The sequence below is a fragment of the Lissotriton vulgaris genome, chromosome 3_1, assembly GCF_964263255.1.
Source record: "Lissotriton vulgaris chromosome 3_1, aLisVul1.2, whole genome shotgun sequence".
NCBI lineage: Eukaryota > Metazoa > Chordata > Amphibia > Caudata > Salamandridae > Lissotriton > Lissotriton vulgaris.
In genome coordinates, this window is record NC_141689.1 from 1,485,419,446 (window position 1) to 1,485,440,241 (window position 20,796).

A 20,796-nucleotide genomic window follows, 5' to 3' on the forward strand; every position below is an offset into this window, starting at 1 on the left:
AAAAATGGGATGGAACGAATGCTTACAATTTGTCTAACCAGTGGCTCGGGTAGCATTCCAACCCATTGTCCTGTTTCCTGCCATGCCACCTCAGAGTAGACCCAGCCACCAACCGAGTGACAAACCCCAAACAGGGCAAAACAAGTCCTGGGTTGCTTGTGTTCTAGTTCTGAGAGGACCAGGCTTGGTAGTTCAGGTCAGACTGTTCCTATTGGAGCAGGACAAAGACTGATTTCCATATGGCTAAGTATAACCATTACCCAAACTCCAGATATGCTGAAATGAATTTTTTTCTGAGTTCTATTTATCCGCTTTGGTGCGTCGGATGGCCCCCCGGCCATATGACGTCACGGTGGGCGTGTGCAGAGGATAGCCGGGGCCGTCCGAACCAGCACACGCGTGGAATTCTCCCGCACAGTGGGGGAATTTTGGCCGCAGCGAAGCGGCTAAATGGCTTGCTCCCTCAATTGAGGAGCACCAAGGCCAATATTTAGAACACGACAGTGATGGGAGGGGTTAGCAGAATTGCACATTGGTCCCCCAACTTAGGGAGCAGAACTTGATAATGGACTTTGCAGCTGAGCAATAATACGGACGTTTTGCTTTTCCAGGCTATGTGTGGCAACAGCACCCCTTGCCGTGATTGCAATCACTGTGCCTTCTTCCATCAAATGCATGTATATGCAGAGCCCGACGAGTTCATTCACTAATATTTTGCATGGGCAATCGTGTGGGGCCACACGATACAAAGCATTGAGTCAAAGAGATTATTTCTCAAATACTGTATTTATATAAAATATATACACATACAGAAATGTCTATGGTCCCTTATAAAAAGAAAGGTCTTTCGAGCAAAGGAGCTACAGCAGCAAAGTACGAAATCCAGATCAAACGACTGGATAAGACATTTCCTGCTAATCAAGAAACTTCCATACAGACTTCCGTCGCTCTACGGTTTTAACCGGAAGTACGTCATCTCGTACCTGTAAGAAAAGGCACAACAGCAGAAGCTGCAATTTACACAACTGATTTGCTTTGTAGTCAAAGCTAAGGTTTCTGGGATCGTGCCTTCTTTCCAGTAGACGGAGCTTGGGGCAATTCCCTTCAGTGGGCACTAGATGGCAGTGTGCAAAAAGAAATCGATTTGTGTCCAGGAAAGACTGGATCACGTTCTCTTCCACGTGTTTGCAATTTCAAGGCTTAGTGTCGGGACTTAGGAATTTGGCTTTTTTAAGCCTCCATTACCGCCATGAAAACGAAACTGCCCATTTTGAAGTACCAGGTTTCAGGCCCAGAAAATGGTTGTTGGTTAATAGTCGAGCACTCTGCTACCAGGCAAGGGCTTTCTACGCAAACCAGAAACTTGTGACGTGAGCTGGAGAAGGGGAGTACTATAAATAACCAATAAACCATCGTTGATTGACCTCATGAATCTTGAAAAACACTAGGTAGGGGAAGAAGTCCAATCTCCTCTGCGGCCCTTCCAAGTTCCCCAGGTCCCTGTGGTACTAGCTGCACAAGCACTGATTTTTCTGTGAATTTTGGGTCCTGTAGTCTTGTTTATTCAATTATAAAACCAAGACTACAAGTCCCAGAATTCAAAGCAAGAAAAAAACCTAGCCTGGAGCAGCTCATCATGCTGGAAACTTTGCCGATATGCCTCTGTTTCTATGGAAACCACGAGCGGGAAGCCTTTCCTGGTCATTTCTCTATCTCCCTAAAACACAGAGGTTGAAGTTCGCTCTGAGAACAAAACTCTGGCCAGAGGCGATATTGGTACCCATGATGCCAAGGCAACTTGAAGGTATGCACAGCGAGGACTCTGCTATTACCTAGGGAGCATCATAGGCTCACTAAATCACACCTGTCAACACTGGACTCCTGCTGACAGTCCATCTTTGCAGGGGATTCTGCTGAAACTAAACAGGTTTCTTAAACCCTACACAACAGCAATGCTGGTGCCCCTGGCCCCTGTGTCACACAAGCTCACCCTCTTTTTCACATGTGTGTAGAAGACCTGCCTTCCGCTAAGCCTCAGTGTGCACCCACTTAAAGGGTGTAGTGCAGACAGCATTTGGTACAGAGGTGATTCTGGGGCTGCGCCTGTTTTCATTATTTAGAATTGTTACTGTTATTGCGTGTTGCTGCTATTCCAGGAACTAACTTCAGATGCCCCAAGTGATACTTTTTAATTACCTCCTGTATTGCATTAGCAGGAAGCTGATGCTTTTTTTCCGAACTCTTAGAAACTCCCCCGAGAGACTGGTCTTCTGTGGTCCCTCTTAATCGTGGGTGAGTTTGTGTGGAAATCAGTCCTCATAAACTGAAGACCTGTCGGAAGCCTTTGTGTTGCTAGGGTGAAAAATGTGCTGGGGGGTTCTAACCTGACTTTTACCTTGTAAAAAGAAACCAAGGTTGTTTGGAGAAAGTAAAATGTAGTATGTGTTGCCACCTAGTGGTGAAGTGGCTTAACTGTCTCATAACGAATGAGCTAGCCAAGCCTGCTTTTTATTTTTATATAAATTAACTTTGTAGCAGGAACTTAGGGTTCTTAGAAATGTGGGGGCGGGGTAAAGAGCCCCAGCTGCCTTATCCTTGTGACACCCTGACAGCATGGTCAAGCAGCTGACATTCCGGTTCTGTTTGCATTTAGCCAACTGAAAATGGGAACTCCATGAAAGTTGGGGCTGAATTCCCAAACAAACTGACATTAAATACAAACTTGATTGCTCAAGTGGGTGAGCAGTAGAGAGTAAACTGAACTGAGCGTAGCATAACTGTTCATGGTCTTAGATTTTCAGTACCTTTAAGTATTTGAAAAGACAATCTACTTCAACCGAGAAGTTGGCTAAAATGGAAAATCAGGTTTTGGATAGAAAACTGAAATGAATGCTTTCACTATATGTCATTAATCTTTCAAACTGCATATGATGAACATTTAAAAATATACTCGTGTGCCTATACACACTCATTTCAAAGGAAAGGTGTCATTATATTTTAGACATATGTTCTAGAATTATGAAGCAAAGGAGGACCAAAATATGTGCAGGGTTGACAACATTTTGTGCCAGGAAAAGACAAATTATGGGCTGTAATGCACCACTTTCTGTGGCAGTATTATTTCTCAGTTTTTTTCATTTAACACACATTAAGACTGTCGGGGCAAAAACTGTTAATATTATATTTATTAGTAAAAGTGTCACCTAATCGGTAACAGCTTAATCACTGAATACAGAAAGCAGCAACTCAGTGATGGCCAGTTCACCTTTGCAAGTGGTCTGCCACTGGACGGACCTGTGAGCGACATTTTTTTTATTTTTTACTTTTGATCCCTTTTTAGCTAGAAACAATGTTTTTGTTGAAGTCTGCAAATTACACGGAAAATGGTGGAATACGTGGTAAGTGTGGAAAATCCATAACTATGCACGAAATCTCAGTGGCTGCAGAATTGCACAATTCCAGTGGCCCTAGTAATCAAAAGTTAAGAACTTTGGAAAGTAAATGAGACTCACAGTGAGATGTTTTTGCAAACGTCATGGTTCGAGGTGCATTACCCTAAAGTGAGGTATTTACCAAGTGTGGTAAATACTATGGGGCTTATTCACAAGTCGCTTGCACTGCTGGTGCGTCACTTTTAATATGGGAGAAAGTGCTGTTCTGGCGGTGCACGGGGCATGTAAAAAAGGCCCCTTTCTATTCCAACTTTTTGACTTCCAAATGAGGAGTAACAGGCAGAATCCGCATTCAACGCACAGTTTTGCGTTTTTTACAGGCCTTTCTCCAGATAAATTTCATCATGTTTGCCTTGCCGGTGATCCTAAAAAATACTTTAAAAAATGTGGGCAAATTGTGTGGATTTAATAATTATACAACTACTAATTCCGATCAGTATTTAGCCCTGCACTGCAATCCGGGTCTAAGTGTCCCTAAATGTTGGTGAACCGGAAGTGGGAGAGCCAATGATCGCTGGGGGAGTGTATTGTGGGGGCATAGGTTATATATTTTCCATTCCTCGAACATTTTAAAGTGCTGCCCTTTGCTTGAAATTGCTGGCCTTTGCTCAAGCTTACATTTCAGTTTGACATTTAGCGAAAAGTCAACTACATTGTACTATGTGAAACAGCATACTTTTCATAACTGCTTGTAATTCACAACTGCACCCTCAAAAAATATTGTTGAACCGGACACTATTTCTAATCTGTGGTTAAAATACAACACCCCTTTCTTTCATGTGAAATTCTCTCAACAATCCACATGCCTTTGCTTTCAACTGTCCATAAATCGCTGTTTCCCTCCCTGTCACGAGGAGAAGTATACGGCATTCCATATCAAGCATAAAAGTTAATAAATACATTATTTTCAACAGAAACAATATATAAGCAAATATCAGCTGTAAAGGACAAAGGCGTATGCAAATTCACACAGACAAATCATACTGTTGGCAACATATAATTCTGCAGACATAGCATTAAAAAAAATACAGCGTAGCAGGGTGGAATGCTTAGCAGGGATTAGAATGTATTCACCAAGCAGGGTCAACAGAGTGAGAAGAGGCTGAGAGCCAACTTCGGTGGGTGTGTGATTTTAAAAATAAATAAAGAAAATATTCCTAAATATACATTTACACCTGTCCCCTGAGATGCATAAGACACCCAGAGTAGATGGTGACACAACATGAAGGAGACAGTTCTATATAAAAAGAAATCCTAATATTAATATAGACTTTCCTAGGCAGAATTTCCCATCCAACCAGGCAGAGAAAAGGAACTGTACCACTAGCGTACTTATATAAAAGGAAAAATCCAATAAAGTGGGAAATAATGCGCATCTTGGTACGTTCCGGAGGCATGTTTGAAAGGGCAACGCCTAAAAGGCACTTTGTGGCTGACTTTAAATTCTTGCCGGCTTTTCGGCTATGTCTATGCATGGTGGTTGACTTTGTGGCGCCAGCGGAGTCCAAGACAAATTGTGCCAATTGCTAGCCGGCCATCCTCCCCTGACCGGCCAGGCATTCTGCACGTGGTTTGTTTAGTTGGTTCCTTGCAACAGGAGCATGTTGTCCTCTGACATAGACTAAAAGAAGTGGAGTGGTAAGCAGGTCACTTAATACAAAAAAACTAAAGCTTGCATTAAGTGCTCGCATGACTGGGGCAATTTTCTCTTTGACCTCAGCATAGCCTTCCACAGCAGCACACTTACAAGAATGGGTATGTATATGTGGCTAGGGTGACATGAATCTGCTTTGGGGGAAAATTGCTCCTTCAGGAACAGCTTCGTTTGCACTTGGCGGTGGGGGTTGGCTGTGCCAAATATTAACACGCGGTTCTCTGTAACGTGCTTCTTCCAAATATAGTAAAATCAAAACTTTTAAAAGCACCCGCTCTCACTTTTGGCATAAGAGTGAGCTAGTCTGTTTACATTTCTTTGACAGTTCGTGACGTCATAGACAAACACTGCGCATGCTACATTTTCTGCCTATGACATCACAACCATGTAGAGAAAAAGAAACCACAAACAAAGGCTCTACTTTGAAATAGATCAGGGTAGTTGCATGGTATGTAAGTCACTTTCGCATATTTTAGGAAACAGTGTGCCATTTGTAGAGGGACAGTTTTAATAAGCACACCCTTTCCTCATTCTGTTACAAATTCAAGCCAAAACATCTTCAGGGTACACTTGGCACTACAATGAAAGGATGTTTGAAACAAAGTTGGGACCGGAAGCTAGTTTTCGAGGCTGTCAGACACATCATCAAGTGGATAATCTCACTTTGTACCAGACTAGCTCATTCTCACCCCAATCAGCTTCATTGGCACAAGCATCCGCCATGCCTATCACAAATGGGCACTGAAAGAATGGAATCAGCAGCTCCCAAACAGGTGCACCCCCCTCACAGTTTGTGAAGGAGAGGTCTTCTTAACTCACCAGGCAAAAGGATCTGGGACAGGTCAAGAGAGGGTGCGCCGATTATCACCACCAGTTGTGGCTAAGAAAGATTGCACATGTGAAGAGTCAGATCTTGTGTGGGTGCGTGTGTTTGTTGAAAATGAGGCCCCGGCATTCCTTACATTTAAGATCTGAAAGCACTCTTTAGGCCTCGATGCTTTAAATTGCAGCCTCACATAAGACGCTCCAAGAGAGCAAATCAGAAGCATTTGCAGACATGCCTGACTTCTCAATGGCTGCAGGTAACACCTTCAAATAACCAGGTGGGCAAAGGTAGAAACATATGAACATAACTCCTCTAACATGAGTAATTAATAATAACAATTCTGTCAATCATTTTACATTGTTTTGTGGGGAGGTTGTCAGCAACTCTTGATGATGCCGGGGCACCACGTGCTACCCAAGCCTGACTTTGCTGCGAAATGACATACGTTGCGATAAGCTCGCTGAGCAACTGGAGGGCTCCATCCCTGCAGAGCGCCTGGAGATTGATTGGCTTCCAGATGTTTACAGTGATCTGTGTTCTGACAACAAGTCAAGGAAACAAAAAAAAGCGCAGTGGATTATCTGGCACTCAATGCGCTAATCCACGTGCCCGGCTGTAATACCACTGGAAATTGCTTTCTCGAAATAGCCACAAACTGTCCACAGCTTTGATTCGGCATGGCTTACACAAAAATATAAAGAGCTCTTGGACAGTTCCCTGCTGATACCCCCTGTCTATCATGTGATGTAAACAATGTCCATAGCAACGGGTATTGTTTAGAAAATTCATCCATATATCTGGATAGCAATAAAATCGTTTCCTAGGAAACTGTAAAATCGTGTACTGAGCAGTGTCCTGCCAAGCTGAGAGGAATGTCAGGTTGATTTAGGTCATCAAGGTACCTTTGAATTTTTACTTCGAATTTTTTTTTTCTTTGTTCAAAATTGTCTCCGTGAGCCTCATTGGTCAGGAACATTTTCCACAGGGACTTCGACGGGAGTCCCCCCTGGGCATGTCTTCCATCTCTAAGTCTGTTTGCAGAGTTCAACACAAGATCAATATTTGGCCTCCACCAAGGTCACCATGGTCTCGTGCCTCCCCATCTCCTCCAGGACTGCAGCCAGGGTGCTCAGGTTTCCCTCTGGAAAGTTCTGTGCCTCCCATAAATCCAAGATCACTCCGGTGGGGCTGGGCTTTGTCGCAAAGTAATTGAGGTACCTGCAGAAAACAAGAGCAAATTAGCATTGTATTGCATTTTATTGTATTGCATTGTATTGTACTGTTAGGGCTACTAGATATATGTGGCCATATGTGACGGAGAATGACAAAATTATGCATTAGGTTGGGCTTGATTATGCAGCGACAGAGGGCATCATTTATGAGGTTTTTGCGCAGGACAGCGCCACAAGGAATCTTGGAGCGCTGCCCTGCGTCAAAAAAAAGGTCAGGAATGTGCAATATTTATGTGATATGGTGCATTCCTGTGCTTTTCCCCTGTGCCGGCGCACAAAGGGCCAACACAGGCACCCTTGCACCATGGTGAACAGGTGCCTGTGTTGCAGGGATGATTGATTTTGTACAGGAAGGCACACATTCCTGTACAAAATCAATCAGTTCATCGGTTTTCCTCTTTCTATGTTCTGCAGCTCACATAGAAAAAGGTAAAAACGATGAGAAATGAAAACATTTCTACTCGTCGAGCCTCCATAATGCCACCCCAGGGGGGTGTTAGATTCGGACACATTCCCAGGTTTATGATTTCTAATAACTCTGGGAATGCTCCACATTCCTTTGGTGTTGCCTGGGAACACCCACAGCAACACTCATGGAACGCCCCTTTCACTCAGTGTTCTGCGTGAAAGGGGCATATATTTACAGGACCAGGAAAAGCCTTGCAAACATGCCGGGGCACATTGTGCCACCGGATTGTCAAAAAATGATGTATCAGTTGTGCAAAAGTGCAGCAAAGGGCCTCATAAATGAGGCCCAGAATGTATATCTCTTTCCCCCCCAATGGCTTGTATGGACAATAGTGACAACACTAGATGGTAGGAGAATGCGGGGCATCCTTATCTACAGCCACACATGCCACACATTTTTTCCCCTCTAACCCAGCAAATGACTGCATCACACAGACATGAATATTCAAAGAAAGGACATAAAATGGTGACTTGGATATGAGCTGGGGGTCATGAGCCAAGCAAAGAGTCAGCCAGCATGTTTGTGAGCAAATCCTTTAAATTCGGATAGGTGCATGTCAAAATCTTTGATGTTAGATATTTATATCTCATAGATACTTTGACAGTAGTTTGTGTGTCTGTGGTCTTTGCAGTTAATGTTTATGCAGCTTACACCTCCATATGCCACTGAAGGAGATATTCTGTGGGTGTCTATTCTTGAAAGATGGTTTGGAAACAGTGGTATATTGTTTATGCAGTGAGGTATTGGTCTGGTAGCTACAATGCAACAGTGATCATCAAGACAAAGACATACGGCCCAAATATAGTAAAGATTTGTGCAGGAGATTATGTGACGCAATGCTGCGCAAAAGCTAGCATCTCTTTACTTACCACTGTAAAGGCCAACATGAGCAGCACTAAACTGAATTGTAAATGTGCCCCTCCGGGTTGACAGGATACCTTTGCCTACCTTGGCATAGTCGTTAATCGGGGAGATGAACGACTGTTGGCAGCATGGAACTTAAACTGGCCATAAGTCTGGGAGTTGCCTAAACCTTAGAATGGCTTGACAGGAGATAAGGGTTGAAGAAACGACCTAATGGTAAAACTGAATCCTATTTTTTTGATATCTCAAAAACACATAATGGATAACAATTTACGTAGAAGGAATTTCAGTGGAGAGTTTTTCCATGCTTAGTTGCCAATCTTAATATCTCACTCCATTTATACATCCAGTGGCATGACCACCATAGCCCTATTTGATACATGCAGATAAAAATTAGGAATAGGAATCAAAAGCCTGTATTAGGGGAGCTTCCTTGCATGAATGATTTACAGATGGTAAGTTGGTTACTCCAAATTTGGAGGATGCTTGTACGAGAAACATTTTGTTTAGGGAGGCAGTTCCATGTGATAACACAGATTACAATGTCCTAGGCCCTACCTATGAGTGCTCAGAAAGAATCCCCATCATCTCCCCACAGCTAGAACGACCGTTATCGGAGTCCTGGTGATTACAAATGTGGAGAAATAACAGAGATTTCAAGAAATGGTGGTACAGGTTTACAAGGGCATTGTGCCACCGGAGAGTCACTTTTTAGGACACTTCGATGGTGCAATCCATATTTACAAAGCGCTGTCAATATTGTATCCTTTCGCGCAGGTGTTTGTGTAAAAGGAACGTGAAATGGGTGTTACTGTGGGCTTTCCACGCAACACCCATTCCTTTCTGATACTGCCCCATATTTACAAGGATCTGTAAATATGAGGCAGCGCCAAAAACGAGCACCACTGAAAAGCAGGCGTTAGATTGGCACAATGAGGTGAAATACTTTTATTTCTCCTCGTTTGTGCTCTTTCTATGTATGCACGCATTGGAGGAGCAAATCGCCTCTAATGATTGTTTATGTGCAGGAAGGTGTCCCTTCCTGCACATAAACAATCATCCCTGCAACACAGCCACCATTGCACCATGACGCAAGGGTGCCTGCGTTGCAGGGATGATACCCTGCAACGCAGACATCCTTCCACCGTAGTGCCAGGGTGTCTGTGTTGGCACTAGGAAGCTTTTTTAGTGCCAGTGCAATGGAAAATACAGGGGTGCACTGTATATTTGTGAATATAGCAAATCAATGCATTTTTTTAAATGACGCAGCACAGCACTGCTAAATTGCTTGCAGAGCCACACTGTGCCTTTTCTTTGTGATTAGGCCCCGGTGTTCCTAGACCGATATGTGCATTTCCTGACTTTCTGTTTCTTTCACAAGGAGATTTTGGCTTCTTCAGGGACCACAATCTTTGCATTAAAATCCACTACTTGTAATTCCAATGGTGGCACTAACTCCGGGTACCGGCCCCATTGAGATTACCGAGGGGACTCACTACTTGGCCAAAAACTCAAAAACATTTACTCTCAAAATATCAATCATACATATCTTATTAATGTTAACCTCTTTGGAATGTCTACATAAAGTCTCTTTAACTCCCCACCTATTATTTGCTTCATTTAATTTGCTTGGGTTCATTTGTTATTTTAGCTCTAGCTCAAGAATACTTGTGGTCATATGCTTGATTGTTAATAAGTATTGATGCTCACTGGGTATTCTGACAGTGGGGTGAGAATTTGTTTGTTGCAGTCATTGGTTTTGCAGTTTACACCTTTACGTACCATCCATAACACAACAAAGGACTCTGAGACAAGCACGAGTCCACCTTTTCCACCCTGTATGACTGATAAGCGCTGCATCTACCTGTCGAAGTTCAGCTTGTGGGCCAGCATCCTCCAATCATGCCCCCTCGTCTGCGGGGCGTCCAGACTGCTGCACAGCTTCTGTCGAATGGGGAGAGGGATGCTAAAAGCACTGGGGCCTACAATGGTGGTGATGGTACTTCCTGCATCCATGAAGGGAAACTCAATGTTACCGGAAGGTTCCTGCAAATGAATCAATGAAAGAAAATTAAGAATATTTGAATACAAAGAAGGGATTTTGTGGTTTCCAGATACCGGGCATAGGTACAAAGAGCTCTTTTTATTGTGTTTAATATTTCTCATTGAAGAGTTAAAGACACAAAAAATGTTAGCAGTAGCAATACAACATCAATATTGAATAATACCAACAGAAATACAAAATAATTAAGAGCCAGATGTAGGTGATCCAGATTTACAGATTCTAAAATACCAAATTTTACCGATTCGGTATTTTAGAATCGGTAAATGGGATGTAAATTTTACCGAATCGGTAAGATTCTGTATTTACAGTTTCGATATTTCCCATTCATCCCTGTCGGCCTCCAGGCCCATAGGAATGAATGGGAATTACCGAATCGGTAAATACCGATTCGGTACAATGGGGATCACATTCAAGGGTGGCAGGGTGTCACTTTGACACCCTGTTGCACCCCTGAATAGTGCATGGGTGCACATGTGGCACACATACATGCCCTAAGGGCATGTATGTCTGCCAGATGGCACTGTTATAATTTGCAAAAAATAGCTTTTTCTAGAGTTTTCGATATTTACCACCAACTTGTAGTTGGTGGTAAATAACGAATCCTGAAATGGGAAAAGCACTCATTTGAGTGCTCCCTACATTAAGGATTCGGTAATTTACCGAATTGGTATTTTAAGTAATCGGTAATTTACAGATTCCTTAACCCCTTAAGCGCTGCCGTCGGCCAATGGCCGACGGCAACGCTACCTCCCCAGTGCTGCCGTCGGCCATTGGCCGACGGCATTCCACCCGCGATCGGAAACGCCCGCACTGCGGCGGAATTACCGCCACGGTTAACGGGTTAAAATACCGATTCAGTAAATTACTGAATCCGTAAAATGGCCACCTACATCTCAAAAGCCTAATACCAGTCGGTAACGGCCGAAATTCGGTAATTTCGGCCGTTATCGACTGGTATTGGGCGACCTACATCTGGCCCTAAATTGCTTAAAATAAGAAAAGTAGCAATATAAGACAAGAAATACATAAGAAGTATGTTTTATATAAAGAAAAGCAAAAGGAAGAAAGAAAAAGAAATGGAAGCAAAGAAAAAGAGAATGTAAAAGAGGGTGTCTAAGATATAGATGGGTGAGAAGAAACAGATATAGTAAAAGGTAACCAGAATAGGTCAGATTTATGTTTCTGAGACATCGAGAATGCAGAAATAGTAGATATTCTATGTTCAGCACAGGTACAAAGAACCCTACCCTGTTGTTGCAACAACATCTTACAACGGCACTAGGGAGCTGAGGAGAAATAAACATCTCTAGCTGACTTAGCAGTGGTTGCAGATTTATGGGTCCCTGTAGCACACTGGCCCATTAGGCAAACTCGGGCCAAGTTCAATTAGCGCTAGACCAAATTGAACATTGAGGAGGGAGAAAGGAAGGGGTTCTTTCAGAAAGTGGAGAGTAGTGCATTTGTAGGATGCATTAGAGAACGCTGGCTACCACATAAAGCACATTATGATAGCCCTCCCCTTTTGCAACAGGGAAAGAGTGTAGCGAGCAGCATGGTGCCCAGTGGCATCCATTTTGTCCTCAACAGTGGTAAACATATTGGTTTGGTAAGTCTATGTATTTAAATGCAACACATATTACTATATGGGCATTTCTGGGTACTTCGTGCCAGCGACATATAAAGGCTACCAAAAACAGAATGTGAAACAGAAAACAGTCGAATGCAGGCTGAAACAATTTAAAATGCCTTTAGTTAATTAAGTTATCGCTTCTAGACATTTTACAAAGAGGATATGAGAAGCAAAACAACTTTTATTGAGTTGTGGTTGACATCAACATGTGCCTGTAAGGTGGATTTGGTCAAACTGTGGCAAATCCACAAATTTTCAAAAGGTTTCTCTTATTAAGGAGGAATTTGTAAGAGGTGTTTTGTATATCCCCTCTGACAATGTTCAAACAAAAGAAGACATGTGGCGCATTTACATGTTTTAATTCGATTATTTGATTTATTTTGCATGAAATGATAAACAACATACAATACAGTGCCTCATTTGGACGGTAATAGTCTGATTTTGAGATCTGGACTCTGCAATTTACTGTTTACCGCTCCTATAAATCCAATCTATTTAGTGCACTTGAAGATTAGCAGACTTCTGACAACAAGGCTTATGTCAATTTTATTATCCGAAATGTCCCTGTACAAATGTCTGTGGCTAGCAAGGCATTCCTGGAAAAATGTCTGAGTCTGAAGTTATATTCATAGACTCCTATAACAATTTGACATTCGGTTCCACACGTGATTTCATACTATGAGGTAACGTCTGACGTCAACGTTCTAGAGTAATCTAAAGTCGGATGTGTGCGGTGATGCCAGGTTCAGAAATGAAGCCCCAGCCCAAAAACAAATGTCGGAAAAAATGTCCCCTTCTGCAGCCACGTGCCTTCAGCGATGTCACAGTCTACGGTCAAGTTCTGGCTTGTAAGTCAAAAAAGCTTGCGAAACAAGTTTCTCAGTAAGCCTACCTTACCCAAGGAAATTATTGAGAAAGTGGTGAACGTAAGACACAATTACTCACAGAAAATGCTTTGCGAACAAAGCTTAGAAGTTCAGCAATAATTCACATATAAGACAAATGTAAGACAAAATTACTCAAAAAAGAATATCTTGGTGAATAAAAAGGTATAGAGAGAATGTACAGTTTTTTAGTGGAGTTTTAGACATTTTTTGCTGTCTGGCACTCTTTGCAGTAATTTGTGATGGTACGTAAAGGTACATGCCTACATTTGTCTTTGGGGAGCACCACACCCTCATATATCAGTATGCTTGGCTTGCGTGGGATATTTTATTTACCATTGAGTCCTAACTACTTTGTTTCAGACTACATCACAGACGGCTTATACTGCTCCTTGGGGTCTTTTCAAGTAAAGGGTCTTGACATATGTGGCCTCAGCATTGGCATCATGGGCACAGCCTACACTATTGCCTGTAGTTTTAAACTTTTGTATAGGTATATACTTTTATTTTGCAAGCAATGAATAAACAAAAATAGGAGAAGGTATTTCAGATGGTGTCTCAACCCTACTTATTTTACCAAATGCAAACAGTGTGAAAAATTGTAACAGCAGCTGGCAATGTATCTACTTAAGGTCCTTCACCATTCCCGCTCAAAATGGAATGCCCCAAGCCGAAGCCTTGCGCTTCCACCAATGCTCACCGCCTGGACCAGGATTCCTTGCAGTCACCTATCTAATGCTATTACACCCATCTCCTGTCTCTCTTGGTGCCAGATGAACGACCCTCGGTGTTTGCGACTTGCAATTTGCATTTTTTTTGCGACTCGCAAATTGTGAGTTGCAAACGCTGATGCACAGCAATGTCTGACACACTGAGAGAGTTTGTGATTCCCAAATGGGTCGCAAAGGACCTGCCATGTTTGTGACTGATTTTTCAATAAAGCAGTTTTTACCCCCTGAAATGTAGCCTGTTTTCCTTAAAACGAAAAATGGGACTACTGCCTGCTCTTAAAAAATCATTTTGCCACTAATTTGGTGATATACCACCATTTTGAAATTGGTTGTAAATGTGATTGTTTCGCGACCGCATTTGCGGTTGCAAAACAATCTTACATCCTCATGCGACTCTCTATTAGGAAGGGATGCCCGTGGCATGTCCCTTTCAAATAGCAACTCGCAAAACCTGTTACCGACTCGCAAAATAGGTTTTGTACATGCTACAACCCTTTTTAGCAGCCGTATTTGCGAGTGATAAAAATGGTCATACATCTTAGCCGAGTTCTAATACATTTCAAAACCTACTCTTTTCTTCCTTTACCCAGACCATACATCCCACACTTTTGACTGTCTAAGTGTTCCTACAAAGCACAATTGTTACATTGAAGAACCATGTTTGATGATAAACGAATGAAAGTGCTGCAGCAAGATCACAGAAGCTTCATTCGGGTGTGTGCTGTGTGTGAGAGAGAGAAAGATAGATATGGCTAGAGAGGGATATTACACACACATACACATGCAGAGACACTCTCCTTCTGAATTTTTCTTATGGCCTCATTACCTCTGGAAATATTTCCTTAGACATGCGCAGCGGTAACTATTCAAGTGCGTCGGAAAATCAATGACTTTGAAATAGACAACACGCCCGTATAAAAGCGCCTAAGATGTTAGGATCGGATACTTCGCTCTCAATGGCTCTCTTTCATTATCTCACCTTCCCACAGAGAGAAAGTGAAAATGAAAAATTCCAGGCAAAGAGGGAAGTGAAATAAGCCCACCGACACCTGTCGTTATCAGAATAATTGCCTGAAATGGTTACTCGACCATCTGCCTGCCGCGTTTTGGGGTCTCAAGATAAAAATTAGATTTTAAAACACCTCATCCGAGGAAGTAGATTTGGAGACATAATGATGGCAATGAAATACTTGGATGAATAAAAAACTTTGAGACTCCTTCTTTGCTCTTTTTAAGTTCAATAAGACTGCCAGGTCACATTGTCCCTGTCCGTACTCCTGTTGTAGAAACAAACTTTTCTTTCAGCGGCAGCTCTTCCGCAATGGCAAAGGAGCGACGCCCCACTGCCTGCCTCCGAGCCAGCAAAGGTAAAATAAAGCTATTTTCTTGCAATATTTTATTTTGCATTTGTTGGCTCTTAGCCGGAGCTGAAGGGAGGGGCATGGCCTAGGCATGGGAGGGGGGAGGAGGAGTGCTACTTGCACTACTCTCCCTAAGTGCTCATGTGTGTATGGCCGGTCATCTCAGGCCGACCAAAACACACATGTGCCCTTTGGTTTTCTTCAGCCTAGATGCATTGAGCAGTCGGGCTGGAGAAAACCCCAAATACTCCCTGTATGAGCACAGCGTCTTTTGTGCTTGCTCAGGCCAATCCCCGCAATGTTCTGCAGCACGGGGATTGGATGGGAGTTTGTCCCAGGGGCTGCTGGGACCCATGAAGAGGAGAGGTATAACGCTATTTGCATGTGGCGGCTAAACTATAAGTTTAAAAAAAATCTATTATTTCTAACCACCCCAGCTCCTACGCGACCTCTCCCTCTCCCGCGCTCCCTCTTCCCCCCACCACCCTTTATTTGTGGTGGCCGCCACTCTTTCCTTTGATTGCCTGATGGCCATAAATCAAAGACGACCCTAAGTACGGATAGAAAGAGTCAAAGACACCCAGAGTGAGGGGCTTATTTACAAGCCCATTGCACCGCTGGTGCATCACTTTTTTTGACGGACCAGTAGCGCAACGGGTTTGCCCATATTTTGAAGGCCATGTAAAGTCATCCTGCGTGACTTTTCATAGCCTTGTAAATATGGGCCTCTTTCACACATTACTCTGTGTGAAAGGGGCGTTCCATGGGTGTTGCTGTGAGTGTTTCCATGCAGCATCCATGGAACTTGTTGCATTCCCAGATTTGAAACATTTTGTAACACAGGGAATGCATCAGAATCCTACGCCTCCCCAGGGGAGGTAGAGGAATGGCACAATGAGGAGAGATACTTTTATTTCTCCTCGTTTTTCCTTTTTCTATGCGAGATAGAAAGAGGAAAATGCCATTAACGATTGTTTTTGTGCAGGAAAGTGTAGCTTCTGGCACAAAAATAATCCTCTCGTAGCGCTGGCACGCTTGCAAAATGATGCAACGGTGCCTGCGCTGGCACATGGCAGCCGATTATGCGCCATCGCAGGGGAATGCGCAGGGATGCGTCGTATTGTTGTTAATAAAACGCATTGCTGTGCTTTGAAAATGATGCACCACGGAGCAGCTAAATAGATTGTGGTGCTGCGCTGTGTCATTTTCTTGTAGATGAAGCCCTGAAAGCGTTCTGAAATTACCACAAAATCAGACGCAGCACTTTATAAAACTCTTAAATAATTAAGAAATGAAGTTAGCATGGGCACAAAAAGTTGAGAGAGAGAGGGGGCCATAAAGATGAGGTAAAGTCAGGTGGGGAGAGAAACTGAAAGATCTGACCACCAAGATGCTCATACCTGTTAGTTGAAAATCACAACTTTTTCTTTGTGAGTATATTAACACAATAATGTTGTCAGATGCTTTGCCATGGAATACTTATTTACAATCAGTAATAACCGCCATTGCAACGTAACCCTTTTGACCTCTGTGGGAGTAAGAGCCTTCATGAACAACACATTCTATACACAGGCAGTCTATGGGCAGTGTGTGTGTCTCTGTACTTGTGAGTGTGAGTTAAAGTGAAATGAGAGAAAGTGAAAACAATCAAAGAGTAGAGGACAAAGCATGGGACAGAGTTACAAACTTGAACATAGGAAGAGAATGAGACAAACGAAACACGAGGAAGAGGCAGTGTGAGAGGGAGAGAAAGAGCAAGACAAACCGAGCAAGGGTGAACCGAAGTCAATGTCAAGAATCCTGGTTAAAACAAGCATTGTCAAAACCAATAAGCCTGGAAAGAATAATGTTGTTGACTAAAACATTATAAAAACTCCAGCAGTGTAAACAAAATCATAAAATGTTTGGTTTTTATAAACAATTCACTTATTCCAGTCACAAAACATTTCTCTTTTACCACAACCTCAAAGGAAGTGGTAAGCCATTTACAAAGGAGAAGGAGCTTCCTGAAGCCCCTTCCCCTTTGCGAATGTTGTCAAGAATATTTTTTTGATGGACAGCTGCCTACTCTTAAAAACTGTTAGTTTAAGTTTCTTTTTTCTTCTTTTTTAAAGTATCGTGTTTTCCTTTAAGGACAATGGGTTGCATAAAAAAAAAATGCTTTATTTAAGAGCAATCACAGACATGGTCATCTGCTGAGCTCAGCAGGTCATCATTGGCATATGAAATATGTAAATTGCAAGTGTGCAGATTTAGCACCTTTGGAAAAGATTTTGAAATAGCAAAAACTCATGACTAACTCGCTCATATGCTCTTTTGTAAAGGCAACTGAAATATTGCAAGGTATGTGCCTTATCTGGATGATTTTCCATGCACAAAATCTTGAAATAAAGCATTTTAGTTGGACAGAAAAAAACCTGTTGAACGTTGGGCTGACATTCAAAGTGCTCTTTCCCGCTCACAAAGGAGAGCGCCAGCCATGTACCGCGCGCCACCAGAATGAAAGCCAGTCATCAAAGTCACAGTGGGTTCCCCTCCCGAGCACCGGAGCGCTGATTGCCATTTGAAATTCCGCCTACGCTGAACTTTGCAAACCCACAGGGAACAAAAAGTGAATACCCCGTCCAAAACCAGTAGGGATGGTAATGTGCGGCTGTGAGATAGGAGATGGAAAATGGAAAGATAAGTGGGATTCTGCTCTGTCTTATCCGGGAGCGCCTGCGCTCTTTATGAATCAGCCGTGGTCTGTTGCTGTGGGCTGTGTGTCTAAAAATAATACAAATAGGAAGGCAGCTCTGGCAACAAAAGGTAAAAAGAAAGCGCTGATGAAAGTGTGTAACTCAAAGGCCAGCTTTGAACTCCTGTGTATCTGTTCTGGTGTCTGGCCTATCCCCAGGTTAGAATGCTGTAAGATTTAGGAAGCCAAGTGCCTACTGGTAGAGTAGAGCTCCTAAACATCTTCTTCCTGGAGATTTTTGTAATTATCAACCAAAGAACCAATTAATGCAAGGCTACCTCCAGTTAACCAGGGGGCATATTATCAAAGGGGTTTATCTCCGCTTCTTTGGCTTTAAAAACCAAGAAAGCGGAGATAAAATTATCTCGATATTACCTAGCTGTCGCTAACACCAGTTAGCAACAGCTAGTAGGAGATAGCGACCATCTTGGGCCCCACTTTGCATGTCAGTGATATTTATCACTAATGACATGCAAAGTGGGCGTGCCAAGATGTTAGCGACTGAAAACAGTCGCTAACATCGCTATCTCCTATTACCAACTTTTGGAGATATTCGCGCTAAGCGTGAATATCTCCAAAAGCTAACACCTGCCCTGAGCAGTTCTTAGCCATGTTATCCAATGGGAGGTGGATAACATGGCTAAGAGCATTAGCTCGGTAATACATGAATATCGCGGACTTTTCAGCGATATTCATGCTTTGCGGCGATTTTTATCGCATTTGCGATAAACCTTGGTAATACCAAGGTTTATTTGCGGTACAAATCGCCGCAGCTCAGCGGTAAATTTTAGTCTCTAACCAAGCAATAGCGCTAATTATCGCTATTGCTTGGTAATATGCCCCCAAGTTCCTCCAATGTGCCGCACAACGACCCACTGTGCATTAGTTTCTTCTCCAACCAAATTGCAATCTAGAATGCTGACCAGACCTGACCGCTTGGCTAGAATGTAGGATTTTCTACCCTCCGTGTGCACAACCCACTGCAGGGAGCTGAGGATGCCCACTGAAAAAGCATTAGGGCCATATTGATGAAAATATAATGCAGCGCGGTGCAGCAAGTCATTTTTTCTGTGCTGCGTTACAGGGAAAGAGCAGGAATGCACCGTATTTATCACAATACAGCGCATTCCTGCCTGTTCCCACTGCTGGCACTCAATGGCTTGCAAGGGTGTCTGCTTTGCATGCAGGATTGTTTTTGTGCAGGCGGGGTCACTTTCCAGGGCAAAAACAGGCATTTTCCTCTATGTATATGTGCTGCAGAATTCAGCACACATAGAAAGAGGAGGTAATACGGAGAAATAAAGATATTTCTCCTTGTTATGCCTCCCCAGGGAAAAAGTATCATTTCGGCGCATTCCTTGGTCTCCCAGTAATGGTAAATCTGAGAATACGTCAAAATCCATGTGTATTGAATGGGAACGCCCATGCAACACCTTCCCAGCACAGAGTAACGCAGCAGTTTGCACTGCGTTGCATTGCTCCTGATTTATCAAGCCCCTCAGGGCCATGAAAAGTGTCTGTGCGTGGCTTGAAAAATCGCATTTTGGGGTTGCGTCATGCATGCACCATGTTGTGTGGTGGAAAAGCCACGCAGCCAGTGCATAAATATGGCCCTTAATCTTCTTATAGCCACAATGTTTTTCCAATACGAGAAGAGATTTACTAGCAGCAAAAACAATGTACAGCTTCAGACAGCGCAGACCTCAGTAGCACGATCAAGTCTCGGTCTTGAGTTCAGATCATACTCTCTATGGGTGTGGGGTCTCACCTTCAGTTCGGTATTCATTAGAGCAGGCTGCTCCAAAGAGCACCCCTTGAGATACTGGAAGCTCTCCAGCTAGCTGTAAGTTCCTGTGTGCAGCCCAGCCTACTAAATTGGAAGATTTTGCTTGGCTGAATTCATATGTGTATTTCAAACTACAAAAGCATGTATTTGAGGTAAAAAGTGAGGATTTTAAGAATTTACAAATTGAGGTTTAGAATAAAATGGCTTTTTTTCCGAAACTGTATTCAAAGCTGATATTTCAGTGATAAATCATGCAACACTGATGAGGCATTACTTATATTATCACCTTGGTGCCAGGGGAAAAGAAGCTATAACTGTTATGTATTTCTTACCCATGTAGAGGCATTCCACATTCACAAAGCTATTGTTTACATTGCTAATGGCAATTTGCCTCATGAATTGAGGTGATCACAGCTGGTAATCTTGCTACTAGTGGCCACTAATATAATTGTGTCTCATGTGGTCACTATTACCCATTAATAATATTTGCAGCTTGGGATGATTTTCATTGAACATAAGTAACTATTTTTGCAGAAAAGATTGGAGAACTCAGCATTAGAGCACAACACTTAGGCCAGAACGTGTTAAGCGTGCAGGGGAATATTCTTTCCACAGAGGACCAAGGTATCACTTTGACAGGCTCCCTCTCTTCTTCCCTTAAGAGCAGAATGTCTCTGACACAGCTGTCTCCCTGGAACATTGTCAATGCTAGTACTTACATATGATTAATGTATTCTTTGTTTTTGCTCATCTATTGTTCACAAGAGCTTGTAACATACTGAAGAGGAGGGCAGAGCCAAAGAAGTATGTGAGGAAAGGTAGTGAAAGAAGACAGGGGGGCTTATTCACAATCCCCTTGTGCCACCCTTACGTCACTTTCCCCATGTTAAAAATGACGCAAAAGTGGCACAAGGGGCTTGTAAATCTGCCCCAGGGTGTTTTTGTTGCCGCACTGCTTTGTTTTGCTTCCAAACAAACACACGTTTGTTAATTTATTTATTTACTTGAACTTGATATACAGCGTTTTGGTGGCGGACAGGTATTAAGGTGCATTACATGCGCACAAGCATTCACACATCCCACATATTCATGTGCATACTTCATG

The 20,796-nt window shown here is 42.8% G+C and overlaps 1 protein-coding gene across 3 annotated transcripts in view; it reads right to left on the minus strand.

The window, feature by feature from the left end:
* Positions 1-6,836: 6,836 nt before the first annotated feature.
* The window catches only part of UNC5C (unc-5 netrin receptor C), a 458,529-nt gene continuing 444,569 nt past the window's right edge, over positions 6,837-20,796 (minus strand). For all 3 annotated transcript variants that reach the window (XM_086961949.1, XM_086961951.1, XM_086961950.1), the window contains 2 exons: positions 10,362-10,543; positions 6,837-7,150 (listed from right to left, as the gene is read on the minus strand). In XM_086961949.1, coding sequence (XP_086818075.1) covers positions 6,988-7,150; positions 10,362-10,543 — 345 coding nt within the window. In that variant the 3' untranslated portion in view covers positions 6,837-6,987. The remainder of the gene's footprint in view (positions 7,151-10,361; positions 10,544-20,796) is intronic.